This window comes from Micromys minutus (assembly GCF_963924665.1).
Source record: "Micromys minutus genome assembly, chromosome: 23".
NCBI classification, from domain to species: domain Eukaryota; kingdom Metazoa; phylum Chordata; class Mammalia; order Rodentia; family Muridae; genus Micromys; species Micromys minutus.
Window position 1 is genome coordinate 4,357,774 of NC_137958.1, and position 21,285 is coordinate 4,379,058.

The 21,285-nt window shown below is 42.1% G+C and overlaps 1 protein-coding gene across 1 annotated transcript; it reads left to right on the forward strand.

The window, feature by feature from the left end:
- The first annotated feature begins 488 nt into the window (after positions 1-488).
- METTL4 (methyltransferase 4, N6-adenosine) lies at positions 489-20,446 on the forward strand. The gene is made up of 9 exons (XM_080936268.1): positions 489-881; positions 1,958-2,733; positions 4,845-4,907; positions 8,505-8,874; positions 9,662-9,731; positions 13,551-13,725; positions 15,336-15,442; positions 15,811-15,902; positions 19,933-20,446. The coding sequence occupies exons 2-9, from the start codon at positions 2,347-2,349 to the stop codon at positions 20,148-20,150; spliced, it is 1,482 nt and encodes a 493-aa protein (XP_080792394.1). The 5' UTR covers positions 489-881; positions 1,958-2,346; the 3' UTR covers positions 20,151-20,446.
- Positions 20,447-21,285: the final 839 nt, after the last annotated feature.

Below are 21,285 nucleotides of genomic sequence, written 5' to 3' on the forward strand. Positions count from 1 at the left end.
CTCCCTCTCCCGCTACAAACGCTGCCGGCACAGAGCAGATCCGGGCAGATTCCACCCCAGCTCCCACAACAGTTAGCTCTAGCGGAGCATTTCAACACAGAGCTGATCCACCGCAGCAGTTACCTTTCTCTCGGCTTCTCAACGAGATCCAGCGCCCAGCTTTCAGCAAACTCCACGACTGCACACGAAAACAACCGCCAAAACAAGAGCTTTCGTCTGGGTCCACTCTGGGCGGTTTGAATTTTAAAATTTCCGCCAGCGCTGACATCAGGACGCCTGCGGCGGCGAGTACGCATGCGCGCTCCCTTCGCGCCCGCCCTCTTCACCGGAAGTGTGCGAGTCAGCGCCGCGGCCCGTTCCGGAACCCTCGCCGGTCGCTGTTGGCGTCCGTGTCCGAGGGGGTGTCTCGCTCTTTCCGCGGAGCTGGCGAGTAGCGCCGTCGGGGCGGAGCGGCCCGAGTCCTCTTGGAGCCGCGTTCCGTACAGCAATATGGCTGCGCCCTGGAACTAGGGAAGCGAGGGTTTGTTTCCGAAAGGATGGCGGCCAGGACCAGTAGATAAGTGCTGTTTCCACGGGGCGAGCCTGGGAGGTGGCATGAGGTTTCCTGACGGTAGGAGAGGCTGTCGAGTGCGGCGGTGGAAGAAGGATGTTTATCATCAGGGTGCTCCAAATGCTGTGGATTACCGCCGCCCAGAGTCGAAACTACAGGCTGGCGTTGCCTGTTCCCCGACGGTGATGGCGGGTACCTGGGCTAAAGTTTAGAATCCCGGATCTCGGAGCTATTGTGCCATTAGCTAGAAATGTAGTTTTGGGCTAAGCAACCCTAGCGGTCACCGTGTGTCTTCTCAACTCACGTCTGGACTGGGCAACCAAAGTCTCAGGTATCTCCATCACCAGATAGTAGTCAGCAGATATATTAGCCAGTGTTGTATTTCACACTTTCTGAGGAGCAGTTCATGGGGGATTATCTCATTTACTTCTTCAAACTAATGGCAACAGAACGTAAAAGTGATCCTTTTGATCGGGCGGTGTGGTACACGCCTTTTAATTTCCACACTCCGGAGGCAGGGGGGTCTCTGTGAATTCGAGGCCAGCCTGGTTTACACAGTGACTTCCTGGACAACTAGAGCAACATAGTAAGACACTATTTCAAAACAAAACAACCAAATAAAACCTCCTCCAAACCCCAAACAACAAAACACTCTCCTCCTCACAAAACGAACAAACAAAGCACACACACACACACACACACACACACACACACACAAAACAACCCCCAAAACCAAACATAAACTTTGAGGCTCAGTGAAATCAAGTAACTTAGCTTTAATGCAGAACACACCTTTAATACCAGTACTTGAAGCAGAGACGGGTCGATTCCTGGGAGTCTGTTGAATTTGAGGCCAGTCTGATCTACCTGTCGTGCTCCAGGGCAACCTAATGACACCCTGTCTTTAAAGAACAAAACACTAGTTTACAGTCAGTTGCACAAGAAATTTGACTATAAATGCTATTAGATATGCCTTTAATTTATTATTCTGTGCCCTCTTAAGGTTTCCAGAAATGCAAAACATTTTAAGTGAAGATAAAGACGTTCTGAAAAACTGGCTCAAACAGATTATAAACCTTGAGGTTCTGACCTATTAAACTAATTAAGTTGTGTGCTTCTGATGTACTATTCATATTGCACTTGGCTTGGCTGGAACAGTCTTTTAATCTGCTCCTCCACTGATCTCAATTAGGTAGTGCAGGGATCAGAGTAATGACTTACTGTGGCAAATCCTATGGTATAGAGGGTTTGTGGATTGAGAGGTTGCTATAAACCTGTATGAAAAAAAAAAAAAAAGAAAATGCAACGGTTCTCTTCCCTTGAAATTCTGTGGCTCTCTCTAAATAGGTTTCTATCATTTAAAAAGGGCAGATTCTTGTAGGTAATTACTATCATTTGACTCAACAGGACACTCACCTTTTAAGGATTTAGTGACTGAATACTTGGACAATGTGGACTAGTGCCTTGATTCAAGGACAAAACAAACAGGACCATAGAGGGCACCCGAAGAAAGGAGGATCGAACTAAAAAGCATCTGTGGCTAAACTGTCTGAAAAGTTTGAATGACTAGTTCTGAACTGAAAAGACATTTAAAATGGTGCATTTTCCTTAGGGGTGGTATATACACACCTTATATGTTTAAATATAAAACCTCCTGTGTGCACAAAGTACGTCTTTGAGATATAGGACATTAAGAACTTAATTACAACATTGGGTATCAAACCCGGAACCCTTATACTGAGCACTCCCAGCACTAGTTGTGATTCTTGATTATCAGATTTTTTTTTCCCTCGGGAATGTCTGTGGTGCGTCATTTGCCACCTGGGTGGTTACTGGACCATTTTTCTTTCATTAACAAAATCAACTATCAACTTCGCCAGCATCAGGAACCTTTTTGTAGTAGAAACAAGCCTACGTCTTATATCTACCTGGACTCTCTTCAGCCGGATCCCGTGTCTCCTTTTGGAACTCCTGCTCCGAGCTCCGCCCCTGACCCCACTGCTGTGGTAGGCAACGAGGATGGAGGAAGTTGTAACATGACCACCCAAAAATATGTTTTCCGAGCTGAGCTATTTAATGTCACCAAACCTTACATAACTCCAGCTGTTCGCAAAGAACGACAACAAAGTAACAAAAGTGAGAATCTAGTGGCTGGTGATAAACAAGAGGTCTCTGTTGGGAAGGTAGGAAGTTTTAAATGTCTTTTTTTCTTTTTTAAACATGAGACAAAAGTTTCATTAACTATCTCAAACATCTTCCCATTTTCTAAGTATAAAAAGAGTTAATGCAGAAGGTGTTAGCATATCCAAGAGCAATTGTGGGTTGCCTTCCCACTCATTGTGTGGCTGAGGATGACAAACTTCTTATTCTCCTGCCTCCACTTCCCAAGAGCTGGGGTTCTTAGCACGTGCCGTCACCCACTTTAATTATATTGTCTAACATTCTACTATTAAGGACAACACATTGCATGTTTCAAAATGTAAACAGAGGCCGGGAGAGATGGCCCAGCAGGTTAAGGTGCCTGCTGCTGAGCCTTGTGGTCCAAGTTTGATCACAAGGGCCCACTTGGTGGAAGGAGAAAACTGCCTCCCAGAAGTTGTCCTCTCACCTCCACCTGGTGCCACGGCTATGCACCTCTCCCTACAATGCACATACATGAATAAATGTATTCTAAATGCTTGTGAGAAAACATCAGAGAAAGCAAGAGTCTTGTGACCTAAGATTCTTCAAAATCAGGAAATTGTTCTTGGGATGTGCTTTTGTATCCCAGGTGTAGTAGGTAAACGTGAATTTATTCATCACAACTGGATTTTGTTGCTTGCTTTTATGCCTTTATGGAAGAACATGATTTTACCACACCTTGCTTGTCAGCCTCTTTTGGCTTGCCTTTGTGATTGTACATGTTACTCATGTGGCTCTTCTTAACCCTTAGAATATCAATTGTCTGACACTTTGATTAACTGATAAAGTTGGCTATTGAATGAAACTTTAGTCTGTCTCGTCGGCTGGCTTCATTCTCGCAGGCCTCACTGCCAGCAAGAGTGGTAATCAATAACGAATGTTTTACACCTGTTTTTGCTTTCAAAATGTCTGTGAAAAATTTCCAATTATTCAGTGGGTTTTAGGGAATTTTAAAGTCCTGTCTTTATATTATATGAGGAATGTGCTCATATAATAAAAGTCTGAGGGAAGGTATTTTTGGAAAGTTTTCTAGTGATGAGGATTTCTAGCTTCTGTGGAATACGTATATTTAGAAGGCACTTGTGTTTGAGCGTATACTTTGGGGCAGCTTCCCAGAAGTGTGAGTCTGATACAGTGGTAACTGAGCACGTGGGGGGGGGGGTGAGCAGGAGGATCAGGAGCACAAGGCCACCCTTGGCCACCCAGTGAGTTCGTGGTCAGTTTGAGCTGTATGAGGTCCTTTCCTCCCCCACCAAAGCGCCCCCCCCAAACAACAGACCCCCCATCCAAAAAAGACATTGAGTATACCACACAGGATTAAATGGTGGGAGTAGGGTTTTTTCTTCTACCATGTTGACCGATGGCCCTGGGAATTGAACCGAGGTCCTCAGGCTCAGCAGCAAGCACCTTCAGTGTATGCTTTGATCTTTTGGGTGTGTCTCATGACAGTTTCATTTCCTGATATTGCAGGCTTGAGGTGCCACACTTGGTGTTAAGTTTAGAATGTATCTGTCTGTCTGTCTGTCTCCCTCTCTCTCCCCCTCCTTTTTTCCCTCTCTCCCTCCCTCCCTCCCTCCCTTCTTCCCTTCCTTCTCTCCCTCCCTTTCTAGTTATTTGATTTGATGTGTATAAATGTTTTGCCTGTGTGAACCTCTGAGCACTGTGTGTGTGTGTCTGGTGCCCGCGGAGCCCAGGAAAGGGTATCAGATCCTTTACAACTGAAATTATAGCTATGAGCCACCAAGTGGGTGCTGGGAACTGAGCTTGGGTCTTTTGCAAGAGCAATGCCCTTAACCACTGATCCTTTGCTACAGCCCTAGATTTTCTTTTATAACTTTCTAGATGGTTTGTGTTCCGAAGAAAGTTGAGAGTAATTATGTCATATGCATATAAATTGATAGGAACTATGTCAGCTGCTTATGAAGAATCATAGTTCTTATTCCATAGGCACTAGTACCCTTCGCATTGATTTTGGTCTCAATGGAACTTTTTACCTTTTAAAAATAGATACAGTATTAAAAATGTAGTACAAAAAATAAATTCTAGCAGGTTTCAAGATGTCAGCTTTGTGGTAGACTACAACATTATTTTTTTTTCATCACCCTCTCTTTAGAAGCGTAAAAGATGCGTTGCTTTCAATCAAGGGGAATTGGACGCCATGGAGTATCATACAAAGGTAGGACTAAAACATTGATCATGCAGGAAGATTAGTGTAAAGTAGCATAAAAATATGACCAAAATAAATAAACAACTAAATAAGAATAAATGCTCAGAAATAAAGCATTTGTTTGGTCAGAGCTAGAACTTGATAGTGGTTTATTGTTTCTTCTTTGTAATGAATACTTTAGGCCACTTTTATTAACACTACACATGCTTCTGTTGGCTCAGGTGGTTGATGGGCATGACCTTGTGGTGTTGGTTGAGTTCCTGCCATGTGCTGAATTTAGTTCAGCAGCAGACAGCTGAGCATAGACTGTTTTCTGATTGTATATTTGTATACATGGCATGAAAACAGGGTTATTTGGGGGTAAGAAGGGGACCAGTGTCAGGAGAGTGGAATGAGGCTATTTTATACATGAAGTCAGCAGGGTAATGTGCTTTTGTACAGCCAGATCTGCTAAAATATTGCATAGACTGAATTAGAACTTAAAAAAATGTCTGCATAATCTGTATCTTCAGTATTGAAAATAATGTGTGTTGTTAAAAGATGACGTCCCGGGTTTCAGCACCAATGTTAGGAAAAGGATGGGGGTGGGTATAGCCCATGGAGGTGCCGTGAGGCCTGGAGTAAGGGAGATGCCTCTGAGGGACCCATGTTGGGAATCCCTTCCCCTGAGGGACCAGCCACATGATGGTATAGTACAGAGTTTACTCAGGTCATGGGGGAGTTAAGCGGGTGCTAGAGGGAAAGAGAGAGAGAGAGAGAGAGAGAGAGAGAGAGAGAGAGAGAGAGAGAGAGAGAGGTAGAGAGAGAGAGGTAGATGCCAGCCATGAGCACATGGAGGGAGAGAGGGGAAGGGAAGGGAAGAGGAGGGGTAATGGGGGGGAGAACAAGAAGGCAAGAGAGAGAGGAGGGTCAAGCAGCCCCTTTTATAGTGTCAGGTAATTGGGGCGGAGCATACCTGGCTGTTGCCAGGTAACTGAGGGGTGGGGTTTACAGAATCCCAACAATGTGAGGATGAAATATATAACATAAAATAATGAAAAAATGCCAACAATTTACATTAGGGAAAAAAAATCCCTGAAAACGACAAGAAAACTTTCAAATTATTAAACGTCAGAGCAAATATACTGCAGCAGTAGATGCGACAGACAGCTGCAGAGAGGTCAGAGGGCCAGCTCCCAGGGTCATATTTGACGCCTTGTACCATGATGAACTGTTGATTTTTGAATGAATTATTTTAGTTACCTAGAAAATAATGAGGCTTATCATGACATTTCTTTTTTTTTGTGATATTTATTTATTTTATTTATATGAATACACTGTCCTCAGACACACCAGAAGAGGGCGCTGGATCCCATTACAGATGGTTGTGAGCCACCATGTGGTTGCTGGGAATTAAACTCAGGACCTCTGGAAGAGCAGTCAGTGCTCTAACCACTGAGCCATCTCTCCAGCCCTTATCACGACATCTCAAACGTATGCATCATTGTGCTTTGCTCATATTCCACCTCTACTACTCAGCTCTACGACTCTTCTTTCTTTTTAACCCTTCTTGCTAGTCCAAGTTGTCTCTTTTCTTCCTTCATGAAGAAACACACACACACACACACACACACACACACACACACACACACACACATGCAGTTAAATAATGATATGTATATATATATCATCAAATCTACACTTTGCATAAGGGAAAGCATTCATTATTTTGTTCCCCTTACCCCCAGTTTTCTTCTTTTGGTATGAACATTTGGCAGGTATGAATGTAATCTTGTGATTTTGTGTATCTTAACATTTTATATTTTTACTTCCATTGTGAGAAAAAAGTTTTATAATCTCTCTTGTGATTTCATCTTTGACCTGCATGAATTATTTAGAAAAGAACTATTATTTCATTTGCATTTGGGGTTGATCTTAGTATAATTTTGTTCTTGATCTTTAGTTGTTTGGGGTATAAAAATAAATTCTAGTTCTTTAAAGTTTATTGAGCATTGTTTCATTGCCCAGAATATGAATTATCTTGGAGATTATACTCTGGGGAGGCATCAAAAAGGATATATATATATATATATATATATATATATATATATATATATATATAATATATATTATATATATATATTCAGTAGCTGCTAAATACAGCGCTCCTATGTGCAGTATTGAGTACTGTGGTGTCTGCACAAGTTTTGTGGTGTTAATTGTATTTTATGTTAGTTGTTTTGCTCTTACTGGGTAGTGCTGCAGGATACTGATCACACTGTGAATCCTGAAATTGTGTTGTTTCCTGGAAAACCTGTTTCTAGTTGTGGTGCAGCTCAGCCCTAGCACACACTTTTAATCCAAGAGCTTTCTGCTTATTGTTTTAGAATTAAATAAAGTCACCCATAGGCCAAGAGGTAGAGCAAGCAAACAGTGGACAGGGAGTGAACATAGGAAAATATCATAGAGTTAGAGAAAGTCAGGAGGATGGATAAAGAGATACACAGGAAGTAGAAGGGAGGGACATTCATAGAAGTTAGGTCTTGGTTCTACCTCCAGTCCCATGTACCCAGAAATAAGCCTCAGACTCAAAATATATTTACTTATATCTTTGCCACATAGCTAGGCTTTTCTCAGACTAGAATCATAACTTAAGATAACCCATTTATTTTAATCTACTTTATGTCATGTGGCTGGTTACCCATGCTCAGGTACCATGAATCTGTCTCCTCACATCTTCCCAGGCTGATCTCCCACGGGGCTTTATCCCAGAATTCTTTCTCCCCTCGATTTCCCACTGGTAGGTTTTAAAAGATGGGTTTAGAGCAGTGTGTATGGTCAGTATTTGTCCCATACTGAAAGATGTGAGATGTGATTCCTAGCACTCCTGTGAAGGCTGAGATTTTAGGAAGTAAACAAGGTAGTCAACCATGACGTTTTAAGGATGGTGGCAAAAGGTATAGGTTGTCTGAGTCAGAACACAGAACTCTGGTTCTGCTGTATGTTCACAGGTGCTCTTTGTACCCCACATCCTACAAGAATGTCATGAGGCTTTGCTGTGCAGAGCATATGTGGTGGTTATTTTTCTCATCACCACGTCCAGATATCTGACAGAAACAACCCAAGCCAGGAAAATGCATTTTTGGCTCGAAGTTTCAGCACTTCGTATACCGATTGTCACACTACTTAATAGTGAGCTTATGTGGTGTGCTTCATTCTGTAGACTTCAGAAGTATGCTCCTAGGAGTCTTACAATCTCATTATAGTATAAAATTACTCTATACAAGTGGATTTGAATATATTAATTAAGATATTCAAAGTACAGTAGAAATTTAATTATCTAAAAAAGGCTTAAATCAAATTAAATTTTATTTTTTGTATATGGATATGTTGTCCACATGCATGTTTGTGTACTGTTTGTGTGCCTGATGCCTTTGGAGACCAGAGAGGGTGACAGATGTTGTGAAACTATATTGATAGGTGGTTATGAGACTATGGAAAAGCTGGGAATTGAACTCAGAGTGTCTTTAACAGCAGCTGGTGCTCCTGCTGAGCTATCTCTTCAGCTCCTGGAAAATGATGTTAAAACCATTCGACTGTACTTCAAACACTTTTTTTTTTTTACAGATTAGAGAGCTGATTTTGGGTGGATCTGCACAGTTAATCCAAGAAGGTCTCAGAAGCGGTGTCCTTTACCCACTTGTGGAAAAGCAGGACGGCAGCAGTGCACCTGTCACTTTACCTCCTGATGCCTGCAGTTTGTCAGAGTTGTGCGAGATGGCAAAGCATTTGCCTTCCTTGAATGAAACGGAGCTTCAAACGCTGCAGTTGACGGGAGATGATGTGTCTGTTATAGAGCTGGATTTATCTTCCCAGATCATTGAAAACACCTCTAGCTTTTCCAAAATGATTACTTTAATGGGACAGAAATACCTGCTGCCACCAAAAAGCAGCTTTCTTTTGTCTGACATTTCTTGCATGCAGCCACTTCTTAGCTGTAAGTACCTTATGAGTCTTAGGACAAGGAATTCTTCTGTTGTCTCAGAAACGACATGCTGACTTTTGCTCTGTTGCTTATCTTTGAGACAAAGTCTTGTTAAGTAGCCCAGGCTGGCATGGAGCTTGCTGTTTATTCCAGGATGGCCTTGGTATCTCAATTTTGCCTTAACTTTCTAGGTGCTAGGGTTACAGGTCCAGAACTCAGAGGTTCAGTGTTACAGTGTCTTTGAATAAGTCCTATAAACTCTTTAGTTGTATTTATTATATTTGTGTTTATGGCAGTCTATTCTTGGGTTGGGTTTGCAGCTCAGCTGAGCATGTCCAAGGCCCCAAATTTAAAAAAAAGTACTGTATTTTTGAAATGTATTAATTTCTTATTATCCCTGTGAATGTCTATTATGTGTGTAGAGGTCAGAGGGTAGTTTTGTGGAGCCTCTTTTCCCCTTCCACACTTATGTGGGTTCTGGAGACCCATCATAGCTTAGCACGTTTGGTAGCCTTTACCTGCAGATCAGCTTGCTGGTCCCTCTTTAAAGTTTTTTGTCTTAACAATATTTGTGTGTGTGTGTGTGTGTGTGTGTGTGTGTGTGTACACGTGTATGTGCACGGGCAAGTGCTTTAATTTTGGGGAACATGCTTATCTTTTTTTTGAAGAATTCTGTGTATTCAGACCAGAGCTTTGCTTATGAGAGTGTGGGCTCTGTGGGATGTCCTCAGTCTCCATGTTTAGCTCTTAGACTTACCACATACGGAGGGTGTTCCTGAGACTGTGCTTTTGATTTCAGGTAGTAAGACATTCGATGTAATTGTGATTGATCCACCGTGGGAGAACAAATCAGTTAAAAGAAGTAACAGGTATGTGGGATGACTTATCTGTCAGACTGAATTCTACAACTGCAGTCCCTGAACACTTTAAACACAATATGTGTTATCTAACATGCTCCTATCAAAGATTGATTTCTTTAATCTAGGTACTTGAGCTGGAGGTGATGTATGTGTTCTTACATATTAGTGATCTGTGACTGACATGGCAGTGTCTGCAGCTGTCACTGAGGAAAGCTTTCGTTTTATTTTGTCCTTGTCGCATTTTGAAACTTAGATATGTGCCATACTTGTAGTTTATAACAGCATGCTGGGCGTGAGTTTATCTAGTCCGTCCTGCATTTGTATTTGTAGTTTATGTCTGCTTGTAGGATGAGCGGGGTTAGGTACTAGGATGGCAGTTACTTTAGAAACATCTTTATAACTTGACGACACTCTCCCCCTACTTCTAATGAATGCTTCTAGTTACGTTTTTCAGCTTTCAGTGTACCAGACATAATAATTCTTGTTTTGTTGTAAACTTAGACTGAAGTTCTTCTTCAAGAGTTATCTTTAGCTTACTAAGGAATACGGTGGGTGTGATAGTTCTGTTTTTTAGTTGTAAGAGTTGTGCAAAGAATTCATGTGTCTATTCTGAGAGTGTATATATATTTGTATCTCTGTATGTGTCTTTATTTTTCTGAAACATACAGACTTGAAATATGGACTGAAATATAAAAACTTGAAATAAGATAAAGTTGTGAATCACCATGTGGATGCTGGAAATCAAACCCATATTCTCTGGAAGAGCAGTCAGTGCTCCAAACTGCTTAGCCATCTCTCCAGCCCCGAAACAAGGGAAAGTTACTCTTAAAATTTTGGCATATATCTAAAAAAAAAGCAGAGGTGCTGCATATCTTCACCATAACGTGGTTGTCTAGTAGATAACTGACACTCCTGTGAAGCTCCTATGGTCACATTAGTGTCACCTGTGAGTTTATGAGTTCAGCATTTGTAGAAAGCCTACAGAAACTGTGATCATGTTCTGTGCTAAGATGTACGCCCTCAGGGTCCAGTGGTTCCTCTGTGACTCCTAACTGCGCTGTAATGACAGGCAGTAAGTTCTGTGAAACTTTCCGACAGATGGTTGAGTCTGAGGTGATCTCAGAGAAGGAAAGTTGGTTTCAGGAGTGGGCTCAGCTGTGGAAACTGCTGCAGACCTTGTAGTGTAGCTGTTTCAGTGCATTAATGTCCTCTTGGACACTTACCTGCATAGAGTTGCTGTACCGTGATGAATCTAGCCTTAAAAATTTGAGATACCAGAGGGAGCATGAACATTTCCTTAGCTCCAAACAGTCCAGTTAAGCAAAGTTAAGGAATTTGAAGGCATTGAAAACATGTCAGTGCAGAGTTTTGACCTCACACTTTTCCTACTGTGACAGGGATAGCTGCAGTGCTGGCAGTGCTGGTGGGTGGCAGGAGCAGGGGGCTCCTGGGTTCTTTAGCTGTTTATCTGCTTAATGAGAAGCGTTTGCTAGCCATTCCTGACCCCTTTAATATAGTGTTGCCTACATTAGAAACCAGATGCCTGAGCCTGCCCTCTGGGAGACGCATTGTTTCTTTTTCTTTTTCTGAATGAGTAGTGTACACAGGTTCTCTGGAGTTGACTGAGGAATGAAACAAAGTGGAGGAAGTGGGAAGACTTATGTCCATGTGTCCCTTGCCTAGTTACTTACTGATGAGAGGAAATTGACAAAATCCCTAATAGAAGCAGCTTACAGAAGGAATGGTATGGTTTTGGCTCATGGTTTTAAGAATGTCAGGCCATCGTATTAGGAAAGACTGGCACCTCTTTTCACAATTTTGGGAGCATGTAGCAGCAGACAGGAAGTTGAGAACATGAAGTTGGGACCCTGGGTGGGCTTAGCCTTCGAAGATTCCCCCACCCCTCCTATTGGTCTACTTGAGCCAGCCAGTCTCCACCCCTAAGGCTGTCCAGTCTTTAGAACAGCACCACAATCCAGACTGAACATTCACCAGTGAGCCAGCAGAGGTGCTGTCTCATTTGATGGGAGGCAGTCCAGGTTAAAACAATACTTGGGCCAGCGAGACGTCTCACTGGTAAAGCAATCACACCAAGCCTGGCTTTAGTTCCTGAAATTCTCTTGATGGAAGCAAAGAACTGACTCCCTCCACACACACCCTACAGTAGGCGCACACCTATGCGAATGAACAAACAGACAACACATTATTTAAGAAGCCTGATCCATCCTCTCTTCTCCCTCCTTTCCCAGCCTTTTCATTTCCCTTGTCTTCTTTTCTTTTAAAGTGTATAATCCAAGAATGCTTACAGGTTGATAATGAACTACCAGCGGGTTAAAGATGCAGAAGCAGGGGAGTGATTGGCATTACAGAACGTCAGAATATAGAAATGGGGAGACAGAGTTGGTAGGATAAACTTAAGTAGACAATGCCATACATTTTCCAGTAGAGAAGATGTGTTGAAGTAGATAAATAAAGTATATAAAAAGGGAGGAGATAGTTTGGTAGGTGAAGAGACTTGGTGCCTTTTATTTTAATTAAAGTCTGAGATAACTTCATCTGCCAAGGCATGGGCAAAGGACCTGAAAGCAATGAAGATTTTGCAGTATTTGACCATGGATCAATAAAAGAATTCATGATTGTTTTGAGAACTGGAGAATAGACTTGAAGTTTCTTTTGCTATGTGTTTACCTTCACTTCATTTGCCTGTATGAAGTTGAATACGTTTGTGGTATTGGTGTGTGTGGGGCACACTTCAGTGATGGAGTGTGTGCTTTGCATGCACAGGGCCTTGGCTTCAGTCCCATTGTGTACATGTATATGCACATGCAGACGCACACATGCATGAAGACAAGACCTAGTTTATGTAGTTGGAATGGGCTGTTGGAGAGTGAGTGTAGTTGTTTGTGTAGGTGGATTAACAGTTGTGTGCACATTATATAGGTTGTGTTTGAAGTTGCCCAGGATAGTGTCATAGCTTTACTTTTTGAGGTATAGGGACCTCAGAGATTTAGCACACTGGATATTGAGAGGGAGGACAAAATGTGTTCAGTGAGGAAGGGTTAGGGCTGATGTGGCTGGATAACATACTTCCTAAAGAGAAGGGAGATTTTGCCAAAGATGAGTCTAGAAGCAATAATGGGACATTAGAATACAGCTTGTCATCTCCAGTCGTATGGAATGTTGGAGAAAGAGTTGTGTTTGTTTGGTTATTTATATTGTTAATGGCCAGGAGGCATGAGACAATGAGCCCAGTGGGACTGATTGAACAGGAAGACAGGAGCCGTTGGTAGATGAGTCCTTGAAACTAAAGGGAAGGTGAGAGGTGACCTAGGGGTCAGCAGTGTGTGCAAGACATGAGGCTTACAGTGGGGCAGGGCTCCTTGCTGAAGTCGGTCTGCTCTTACATTGCTGGCCTCACGCCAGTGCTTTTTAGTGTCAAGTGATGTCACCATTTGGTTATTGGGACATCAGTTTCAAGCTCACTCTGATGGGGCTCGTGTAAAACACAGGGTGACGAAATCCAGACAATATTTGTTTAATTCTGAATGAAAGAAAATGCATATTAGATGTGGAAAAATTACTGAAATGTAAATCACATGAAATTAAAAAACCAAAACCATACAGCCTGTCAATTTAAAACTAGTAAGAAAAAAAAAATTGGTACATGTGTAAGTGCCAATTAAGTCCACCAGGTGTCACTGTGACTCCATATTTAGCCATACGTGTATGGATGGCTCCCAGACCTTTGTTTTTGTGGGGTCTTTTCCTTGATTATATGTCCTTATTGGGGTGAATTTTCTTAGTCTTTTTTTGTTTGTTTATTTTTAGGTATAATAGTTTATCACCACAACAGATAAAGCGAATGCCTGTCCCTAAGCTGGCTGCTGCTGACTGTCTTGTTGTTACTTGGGTGACCAACAGGCAGAAGCATCTGTGTTTTGTGAAGGAGGAACTGTATCCTTCGTGGTCTGTGGAAGTCATCGCAGAGTGGTACTGGGTAAAAGTGAGTTCAGAAGTTATCTCAGCGTCCCTGTCCACTCACAGGAAGACTACCTGTTCTGTGTGTCCATGGCACCGCTGTCCTCAGGCTCTGATGACAACTGTCCATGCCTTATATCTGGACACCCATCTTCCTGTGTCTCTGTAGTGGGGTCCCAGACTGTTGGCCTGCTGTTTTTTAAACAAAATCTTAACTGTTCAATTTTACCAATGAAGACTCAGGAGCCAGATGTTTGTGGTGAAAGCCAGCTAGCTCAGAGAGGTAGAGAAAGCCCACAGCCTACCTTCCTCCTCAGCAGACATCCCACAAGAGATCTCCTTTCTCACACTGTCTCAAGAAAACTCTTTCCAAATGAACGTCCCTCCCTTCTTCCTGTATCTCTCCATCCATCCTCCCGACTCCCTCTTAATCTGTTTTCTTTTCTTAAATAATCCTATGTTCACTTTCTATCAACTGCTTGCTTGCTGTCCGTCTTGACCTTTTGATAGGTTGACTTTAATTTTGTTTACAGTATTGAAACAGAGAGCTCTTGGATTAAAGGAAACAGTTTTTTTTTTCAGTAAGTAACACGATCTCAGGGTTCACAGTGTGACTAAATATCCTGCAACACTGGCCTTGGGAGATCAGGGAGAGATCGGAATAAAGCTATAAAAAGAGTGTGTGCGCACACACGTGATAACTGGCTGACAGAAGTTAGGACTGCCTTGCCTTTGTCCCTGCCCTACACAAGTCCCATTGCCCTTTACACTGCCCCAGAGAACAGCAGGAGCAGGAGGACCAACAATCTGTCATTCTCTGTCTGTCCTTGGGACAGGGTCTCCTGTGTTCCTCACTGTCTTGAAGGATGACCACGGATCTATGTAACCATGGCCAGCCAACCACCTTCTAGGCTCCCAGTCTGTTGTATTTTATTTTGGAGAAGTTGCCAGGCTAGAATTTATAGCACCAAGAGCCGGCCTCTGCCCCAGGTCCTTTCTCCTTCATCACCTGCTCCACTTTCTTCCCTGACTAAACTGTGACTCTCACATCCTGCCATCTTAACTGTAGAAGGCCTTATTTTTAACTACTTGGTCACGTGGCTGGTAATCAGTGAATGGCATTTGAGTGAATCAATGACTGAATTAAAGATGGCCTGGTCTTCAGGAACAAGTAATCATAAGAAGTAGAGATTGTATGGGAGCGAGCTGACAGTGAGTGTCAGACATGCCTTGTAGCTACATTGTCCAGTGTGGTGGCTGCGGTGACACTTGACTTGTGCTCTTCAGATAGAGAGAGGTGTTGTTAGTGTTAAATATGTGTTGGACTTGAAAGACCCACTACCGAGGAAAAATATCATACATCATGATACCTTTAAAACTGATTGCATGGGGAAATTCTGTTTCAGACATGCTAGATTAAATGAGATTAAAGTAAATTACCTTTAATCTATTTTTTTATGTCTTTCTAATGTTACTACTAGAGAATTTAAAATTATATGTTGCTTGCATATGTGGCTCATACACTATTTTTTATTGGACAATACTGGCCTGGAGGTTTAATAACTTCTCCTTTCACTGGAAACTGTATAATGATAGTAAAAAAAATTATACCTTTCCTTGGTTCCTTCCTTTCAGATCACAAAGTCAGGAGAGTTTGTGTTCCCGTTGGATTCTCCACACAAAAAGCCTTATGAATGTCTTGTACTAGGGAGAGTTAAAGAAAAAACTGCTTTAGCATTAAGGTAAGAAAAGCTATTTTTTTAAAATTATATAAATATAGGCTTTTAAAATTAATACAGTGATCATTGGTTTTCCTTAGTTTTTATACTTTTGAAATCTGAAAATGGCCCAGAGCTGAAGAGTATGTTATATACTAAATAAAAATTTATATTACCTTTTGTTTTATCAAGGGTAAATAGTTAATATGAAAATAGACATTCTAAAAATGTTTGAATTTTTAAATTGATTTCTCTCATCGAGTCTATCCTCAAATTATTTATTAATAGAATTAATTACTATTTGAAAGACCAAAAATATCAATGCAACTATAGCATATAATTAAAAATTATCCTTCAGGTACTAGTTGGTTGTTCTGTTGTGTTTTAATTAGGAAGGCAGACGTAAGAGCACCCCCGGTTCCGGATCAGAAGTTGATAGTCAGTGTACCCTGTGTCCTTCACTCACACAAGCCACCGCTTGCCGGTATGTTTCTGTGAAACAGGCCTCGTAGAATTTGAAAATATTCAGAGATGGATTGGATTTAGCATTTGGATGTTCTGTAGGCTTGTGCACTGGATATTTGTTTTAATATTCTGAAGCGTTGTAGAATTCACAGCAGAATTTATGAAATAGAGCACAGGTTAGCTTATAGTATCTCAGGTTTGCTTGGCCGTCTGTGTCCCTCCAGTTGTGTGGTCTTGACAGGTGAAAGTTATTAGGGCCTCAAGTGGCCTTGTTTTGCCCTCAGGTTTAGGATTCAGAGCCAGAAAGTCCCTTGCTTGTTCTGAAACCAGTAACCCAGCATAGTAACGGAGGTGTCTAGGACCCCGGAATGTGGTAATTTGTTTCTTCTGAAGGCAGGCTACCATTTGCAACACGGGGAAGGCAGCTGCCGAGGCTGCAGTTCCCCGGGCTGAGTGCTCAGGGCTCCACTCCTCCTTCGGTGAGGCTGGCCTGGGGCATCGGCTCCACGAGTGTGTGTGTGTGTGTGTGTGTGTGTGTGTGTGTGTGTGTGTGTGTGAGAGAGAGAGAGAGTGAGTCTCGGCCTTGTGCTCTAGCAGGTTATCTGAGTCCTTCTCCTGCCCCTCATCCCAAGAGCAACTCTCTCCTCCCGAGGAGTGGGAAGGACTGCTTACACTGAGTGGATTTAAAAGTCAACAAATGCTAGTTTAGTCATGAAGAGTCTGAACCTCATAGTCAAGGTCTATCTTTTAGGTAACTTCTTCAGGAAAATATTTTATTAATTTGATCATTACTGCTTTAAAAGGGAGGCAAATACAAAACAAAACCAGCAAGCAGCAAGAGAACTTCTATAAGCTGCCACTCAAGAGAACTATGGTCCGCTTGTTGTTTTTACTTTTGCAGGATATAATTCATGAGCTAGGAAAGAAAATATAAGAAGGTAAACTTAGGGGAGCTGGGAGCTGGCTCAGTGGGTGTAAAAAGCCAGGCACGGCTGTGTCTTCTGGTAAGCTCCTCATTAGGAGCAGAGACAGGTACTTCAGAGAGCTCACCGACCAGCCAGTCTAGTCAGATGGTGTGCAGTTCAGTGAAGGACCTTATCTGAAGGTAGCGTGGCAGGAACTAGGAAGGACACCTGCTCCGACCTACAGCTACACATGCAGACACACCACACACAAGATGAAGTATACCCAGGGTTTCTGGTACCCTGGACAACTTTACAAAGGAGTCCTTACAGTGCCTTTAGTTTGAGAAATATCCATATGTGTTTGGCCTAGAAGGATGATGCTCTGAAACCTCACCTTTGGGACTGTGCAAATGCTACTAATGCATTAGCCTGTGACCTGGTGAACGTGAACTTTAATGCTCCTTGAGAAAAAAATTATTCACCATCAGTTGTACTTTAAGGAAATCTAATCTGTATACTTGAATTTTATCATTTGGTATGTACCAAAGCTTAATTTATGGGCCATTTGTCTTAGGGTTTATAATTTGCTGCAAAAGATTTACAAAGACATAATGCCCTAATCCTTTTATTCCGAAATAAATTTTAATATATTTGTCATTTCATTTAAAATAGAATAAAAATATGTTTAAGGATTACTTAAAAGATTTAGTCTTGCCAGATAGTCTGTAAAGTGCAGTTTGGCTGTACTGCCAGTAGAGAGCAGCACTAACACATCTTAGAATCAAAAACATAGCAACCCAAAGTTGTATTTGTGGGGAGAGTCTGAATGACTCAGCGTAGTTAATCTGCAAGCCTTGGTTATGTGGTAATATACAACAAGTATTTGTAGTCCTTTCTTAAACAGGTAAACGTTAAACCTGTTAGAAAGTAACTCAAAGATTCCTGTGGTGCATTTAACAGTGAACTCAAAATCCTAGGGGTTTGCGTGATACATAGTCTGTACATAGTACTTAGAATATTTTCCTGTGAATCTCATTAAACTGTTTTATGTATACTCAAAACATGAACTGCTCTCTTTTGCTTCAGATCCTCAAGATATATCTTTTTAATTAAATTATAAATATTTTAGAACATAAATATAAAATATAAGTATAAAAACATTTTTTAAATTGCAAAACAATTTTTATATGTATAAGTGTTTTGTTTACACGTTTATCTGTACACCTTATATGTCTCAGATGCCTGTAGAGGCCAGAAGAGGGCATTGCATCCCCTGGAACCAGAGTCACAGATGGTTATAAACTACAGTGTGGGTGCCAGGATCAAATCCTGCTCCTTTGTAAGAGCAGCAAGCATTTGTTTGTTTTTGTTGAAAACATTCCTTTCTCACACAATCCATCTAGATCATAGTGTCCCTTACCCCTCTCTTCTCAGTTCCTCCCCTCCCCCACTCCTCCCGGTTTCTTCCCCTCCCCTCCCCTCCCCTCCCCTCCAAAGTTTTTCTCCCTCCATTTCTCATCGAAAAAGAACAGGTCTCAAAGACACAACAACCAAACATGACAGAATAAAATGCAGTAAGATTAAGCAAACCTATGACATCAAGGTTGGACATGGCAACCCAACAGGAGGAAGAGTCCTAAGAGCAGGCAGGAGTCAGGCCCACTTCTCTCACAGTTGAAGGAAGTGCTCCTCACCACGGAGCCACCTCTCCAGCCCCATCATTAAGAGAACATCTTTGTGCCAGAAGATGAGGAAGCAAAGTAAAAGCTCACATTACTGTGCCTTAGACCATTTAACTTCTAGAAATTAAAAGGGAGATTTGGGTTTTGTCCTCTAGGTCGCTAGGAAAATCTTTCTCTTTCGAGTTGTCCAGTGTTTAATTCTATACTTAAATAAGTACAGTCTTTTATGTCAACATTGAAACTTATCAAAGTCTAAATTTGAGTTAGTTCAATTGCAGACAATAACAGCTTTAAATTTCTCTTTAATTTTTGATATGTAATAGTATACTCTCAGACAAAGGATATTCTGAAATTCAAAATGTTTTTAATAATAATATAATAATTTTATTAATTATTTGAGAGTTCCATATATTTTAATCCTATCTATTTCCTCTCTCTCCCCAAGGACCCACCCCTGCTATATTGTGTTACAGTTATTATCTCTTAAATCTTTGGATTATTTCTAAAGAAGGCACAAGGCTGGAAGTGCTGGTCAGGAGTAGAGTGATCGGGTAGCACATGCAGGCCCCTGGGCTGATCCTTACTTCCCAAGGGGAAAAACGAAAACCTGCAGAAGCCTGCCTTTCATTCTTAGACTCTGATAGGCTTCTAAGACCAACCCAAAATAGCAACCTTGAACTGTGTTCTACGTGCTCAAGTACTTACTTCCTGGAACTATTTCATATCCAATTCCTGTTATGTGGTTAGTAGAGCAGCCAGAACGGGATCAGTGTCACAGTGATTTAGTTATTTGTCCTCTATGTGAATGGGCTGTGACACAAGCTGCTGTGCTCTCCCTTTCTCCCAGGAAGGGTGGACCACAGTTATGTCATCCTTTTTTCCATAAAGATGGCCTCTCAGTGTAGTATTCACACATATTTAGATAAGGGCTCATGGTGGAATTTAGGCAAAGTGCTACAGTGTGAAAGCAGGGCGGCGCAGCACCCCCAGGATGCAGCTGTGGGGCTGTCTTGACACTCTCTCCAGTGCTTGTGCTTGTGCACAGCTCTTTGCTTACTCTGTCACGGACGTGTGTACTGGAACTAAACTCACAGCTCAGCTTCTGTGGTCAAGCAGGCTGGCCCCGTATTATTTTCGTGTTTTTAAGGCATGGGTTGTATTTTGTAAAAGAGAAAGTAAATGACTTCTCAGGAGATGTGTGAGAATATTGGAGAGTCAGTATGTGGGCGCTGTAGCTTTCCTCATCTTCAGAAGAAAAGCAGTAACTCAGCCGGCACAGGTTCAGTGGCCTGCAGATACTTGCTCGTCTGGTTCCTGACAGGACAGCAGAACGGCCATGATATGTTTGACTCCAGTCTGCTGCTGTCTCAAAAATGGACATATCCACCTCTTCTACTCTTCCCTGCGTCTTTTTTTTAAAAAAATGTTTCTTTCTTAATATTGTTTTCTTTTTCCCCAACAGAAGTTCTGAAAGACTACATTAAACCAGGTGGCCAGTGTTTGGAATTGTTTGCTCGAAATTTACAGCCAGGTTGGATGAGTTGGGGCAATGAAGTCCTCAAGTTTCAGCACGTAGATTATTTCATCGCTCAGGAGTCTGGACACTGTAAAAGTTGTGCTGTGTTTACCTCAGCATCTTCCTCCAAACTCGTTCCCTCTTGTTCCAGTCAGAGTGCTTAGACACACGAACTTTGATACCAATCAGTGTGCATAGACGTGTAAATTTTATACCAACCAGTGTGCTTAGAAATGTACATACATCTCCCAAGCCCTTTGCAGTGAGTCTCACCCTTCCTTCCCTGATCTCTGGCACAGTGGTTTGTTTTGTCAAGTTAGTGTTTCCTGCTTAGAAACCCTGGATGTGGAGTCACGTGGTCAGCTTCTTCCACTTAGTATGTAGGAAAGCCACTAACACTGTTTGTTTTTTTATTTTTTTTGAGTGATGTCATTTATGAAAACTGTGCAGAATAGACAGACTGGGGGTTGCCTGGGCTCGGGGAGGGAATGGGAGTGACTACCAGTGGGGATGTTTCTTTTGGAGGAATCTGGGGTTGGACGCACAACATTGTGAGTATCCCACAACACACTGAGTTGTGTACTTTAAAAGAGTGAATTTGATATGTAAATTCTCTTAATAAAACTATTTTAAGAAAACCAGATTATAAAGTGCTATTTATCTACTGTGAAGGCTCCAATTTGGAGGTTCTGTAGAACACATGCCTGAAACATCCCCTCCTGCTGTTGGCCATACACAGCTGGGAGGGTGAGTCACAGAGACCCAGACAAGTTCCAGCAGCTTGACCAGAAGTTCCTGGAGGTACCATTCAAGGCTCCCATATGATACGGTTTTATTATTAGACACAACTTTCCTTCTTCTCTCTAGTCCCCAGGGCTATCCCGTCCACAGAGACACGTTACAAAGGTCCAGTGAAGGCACCTCTGAGCTCACAGCTCTGAGCTATGAGGCTCCTAAGAGAAAGGACTTCTTTAGGGTCACTATGAGGGAGAAAATGAGATCAGCTACAGATCTGTCAAGAAGAAAACCTCCAACCCTCCCATGGATGATTGCGGCTTCGCGTTGGGAAGGGAGAAAAGGAGGGGCCTGTAGCAAGCCCCTCCGCCTGAGAGAAGCGGGACTGTGAGCAGTAGTGCCGCCTCTGAGGGCTGCCTTCGCTTCCGGCTCTGTCCACTAGCACTGATTATAACCCGCTCCCTGCTTACGTAGGAGATGCTTAGACTGAAAGTGCTTGGACAAGCTCACTCACCTACTCTCTGATTTCATCAGACATTATTTTTGAGGTTTGTTCATCTTTTG

Coding starts and splice junctions, on each gene's coding strand:
- METTL4 (XM_080936268.1), top strand. CDS start 2,347: ATGTCTGTGGTGCGTCATTTGCCACCTGGGTGGTTACTGGACCATTTT. Junction 4,908..8,504: donor CCATGGAGTATCATACAAAG/GTAGGACTAAAA, acceptor TTTTTTTTACAG/ATTAGAGAGCTGATTTTGGG. Junction 15,443..15,810: donor AAAACTGCTTTAGCATTAAG/GTAAGAAAAGCT, acceptor TGTTTTAATTAG/GAAGGCAGACGTAAGAGCAC.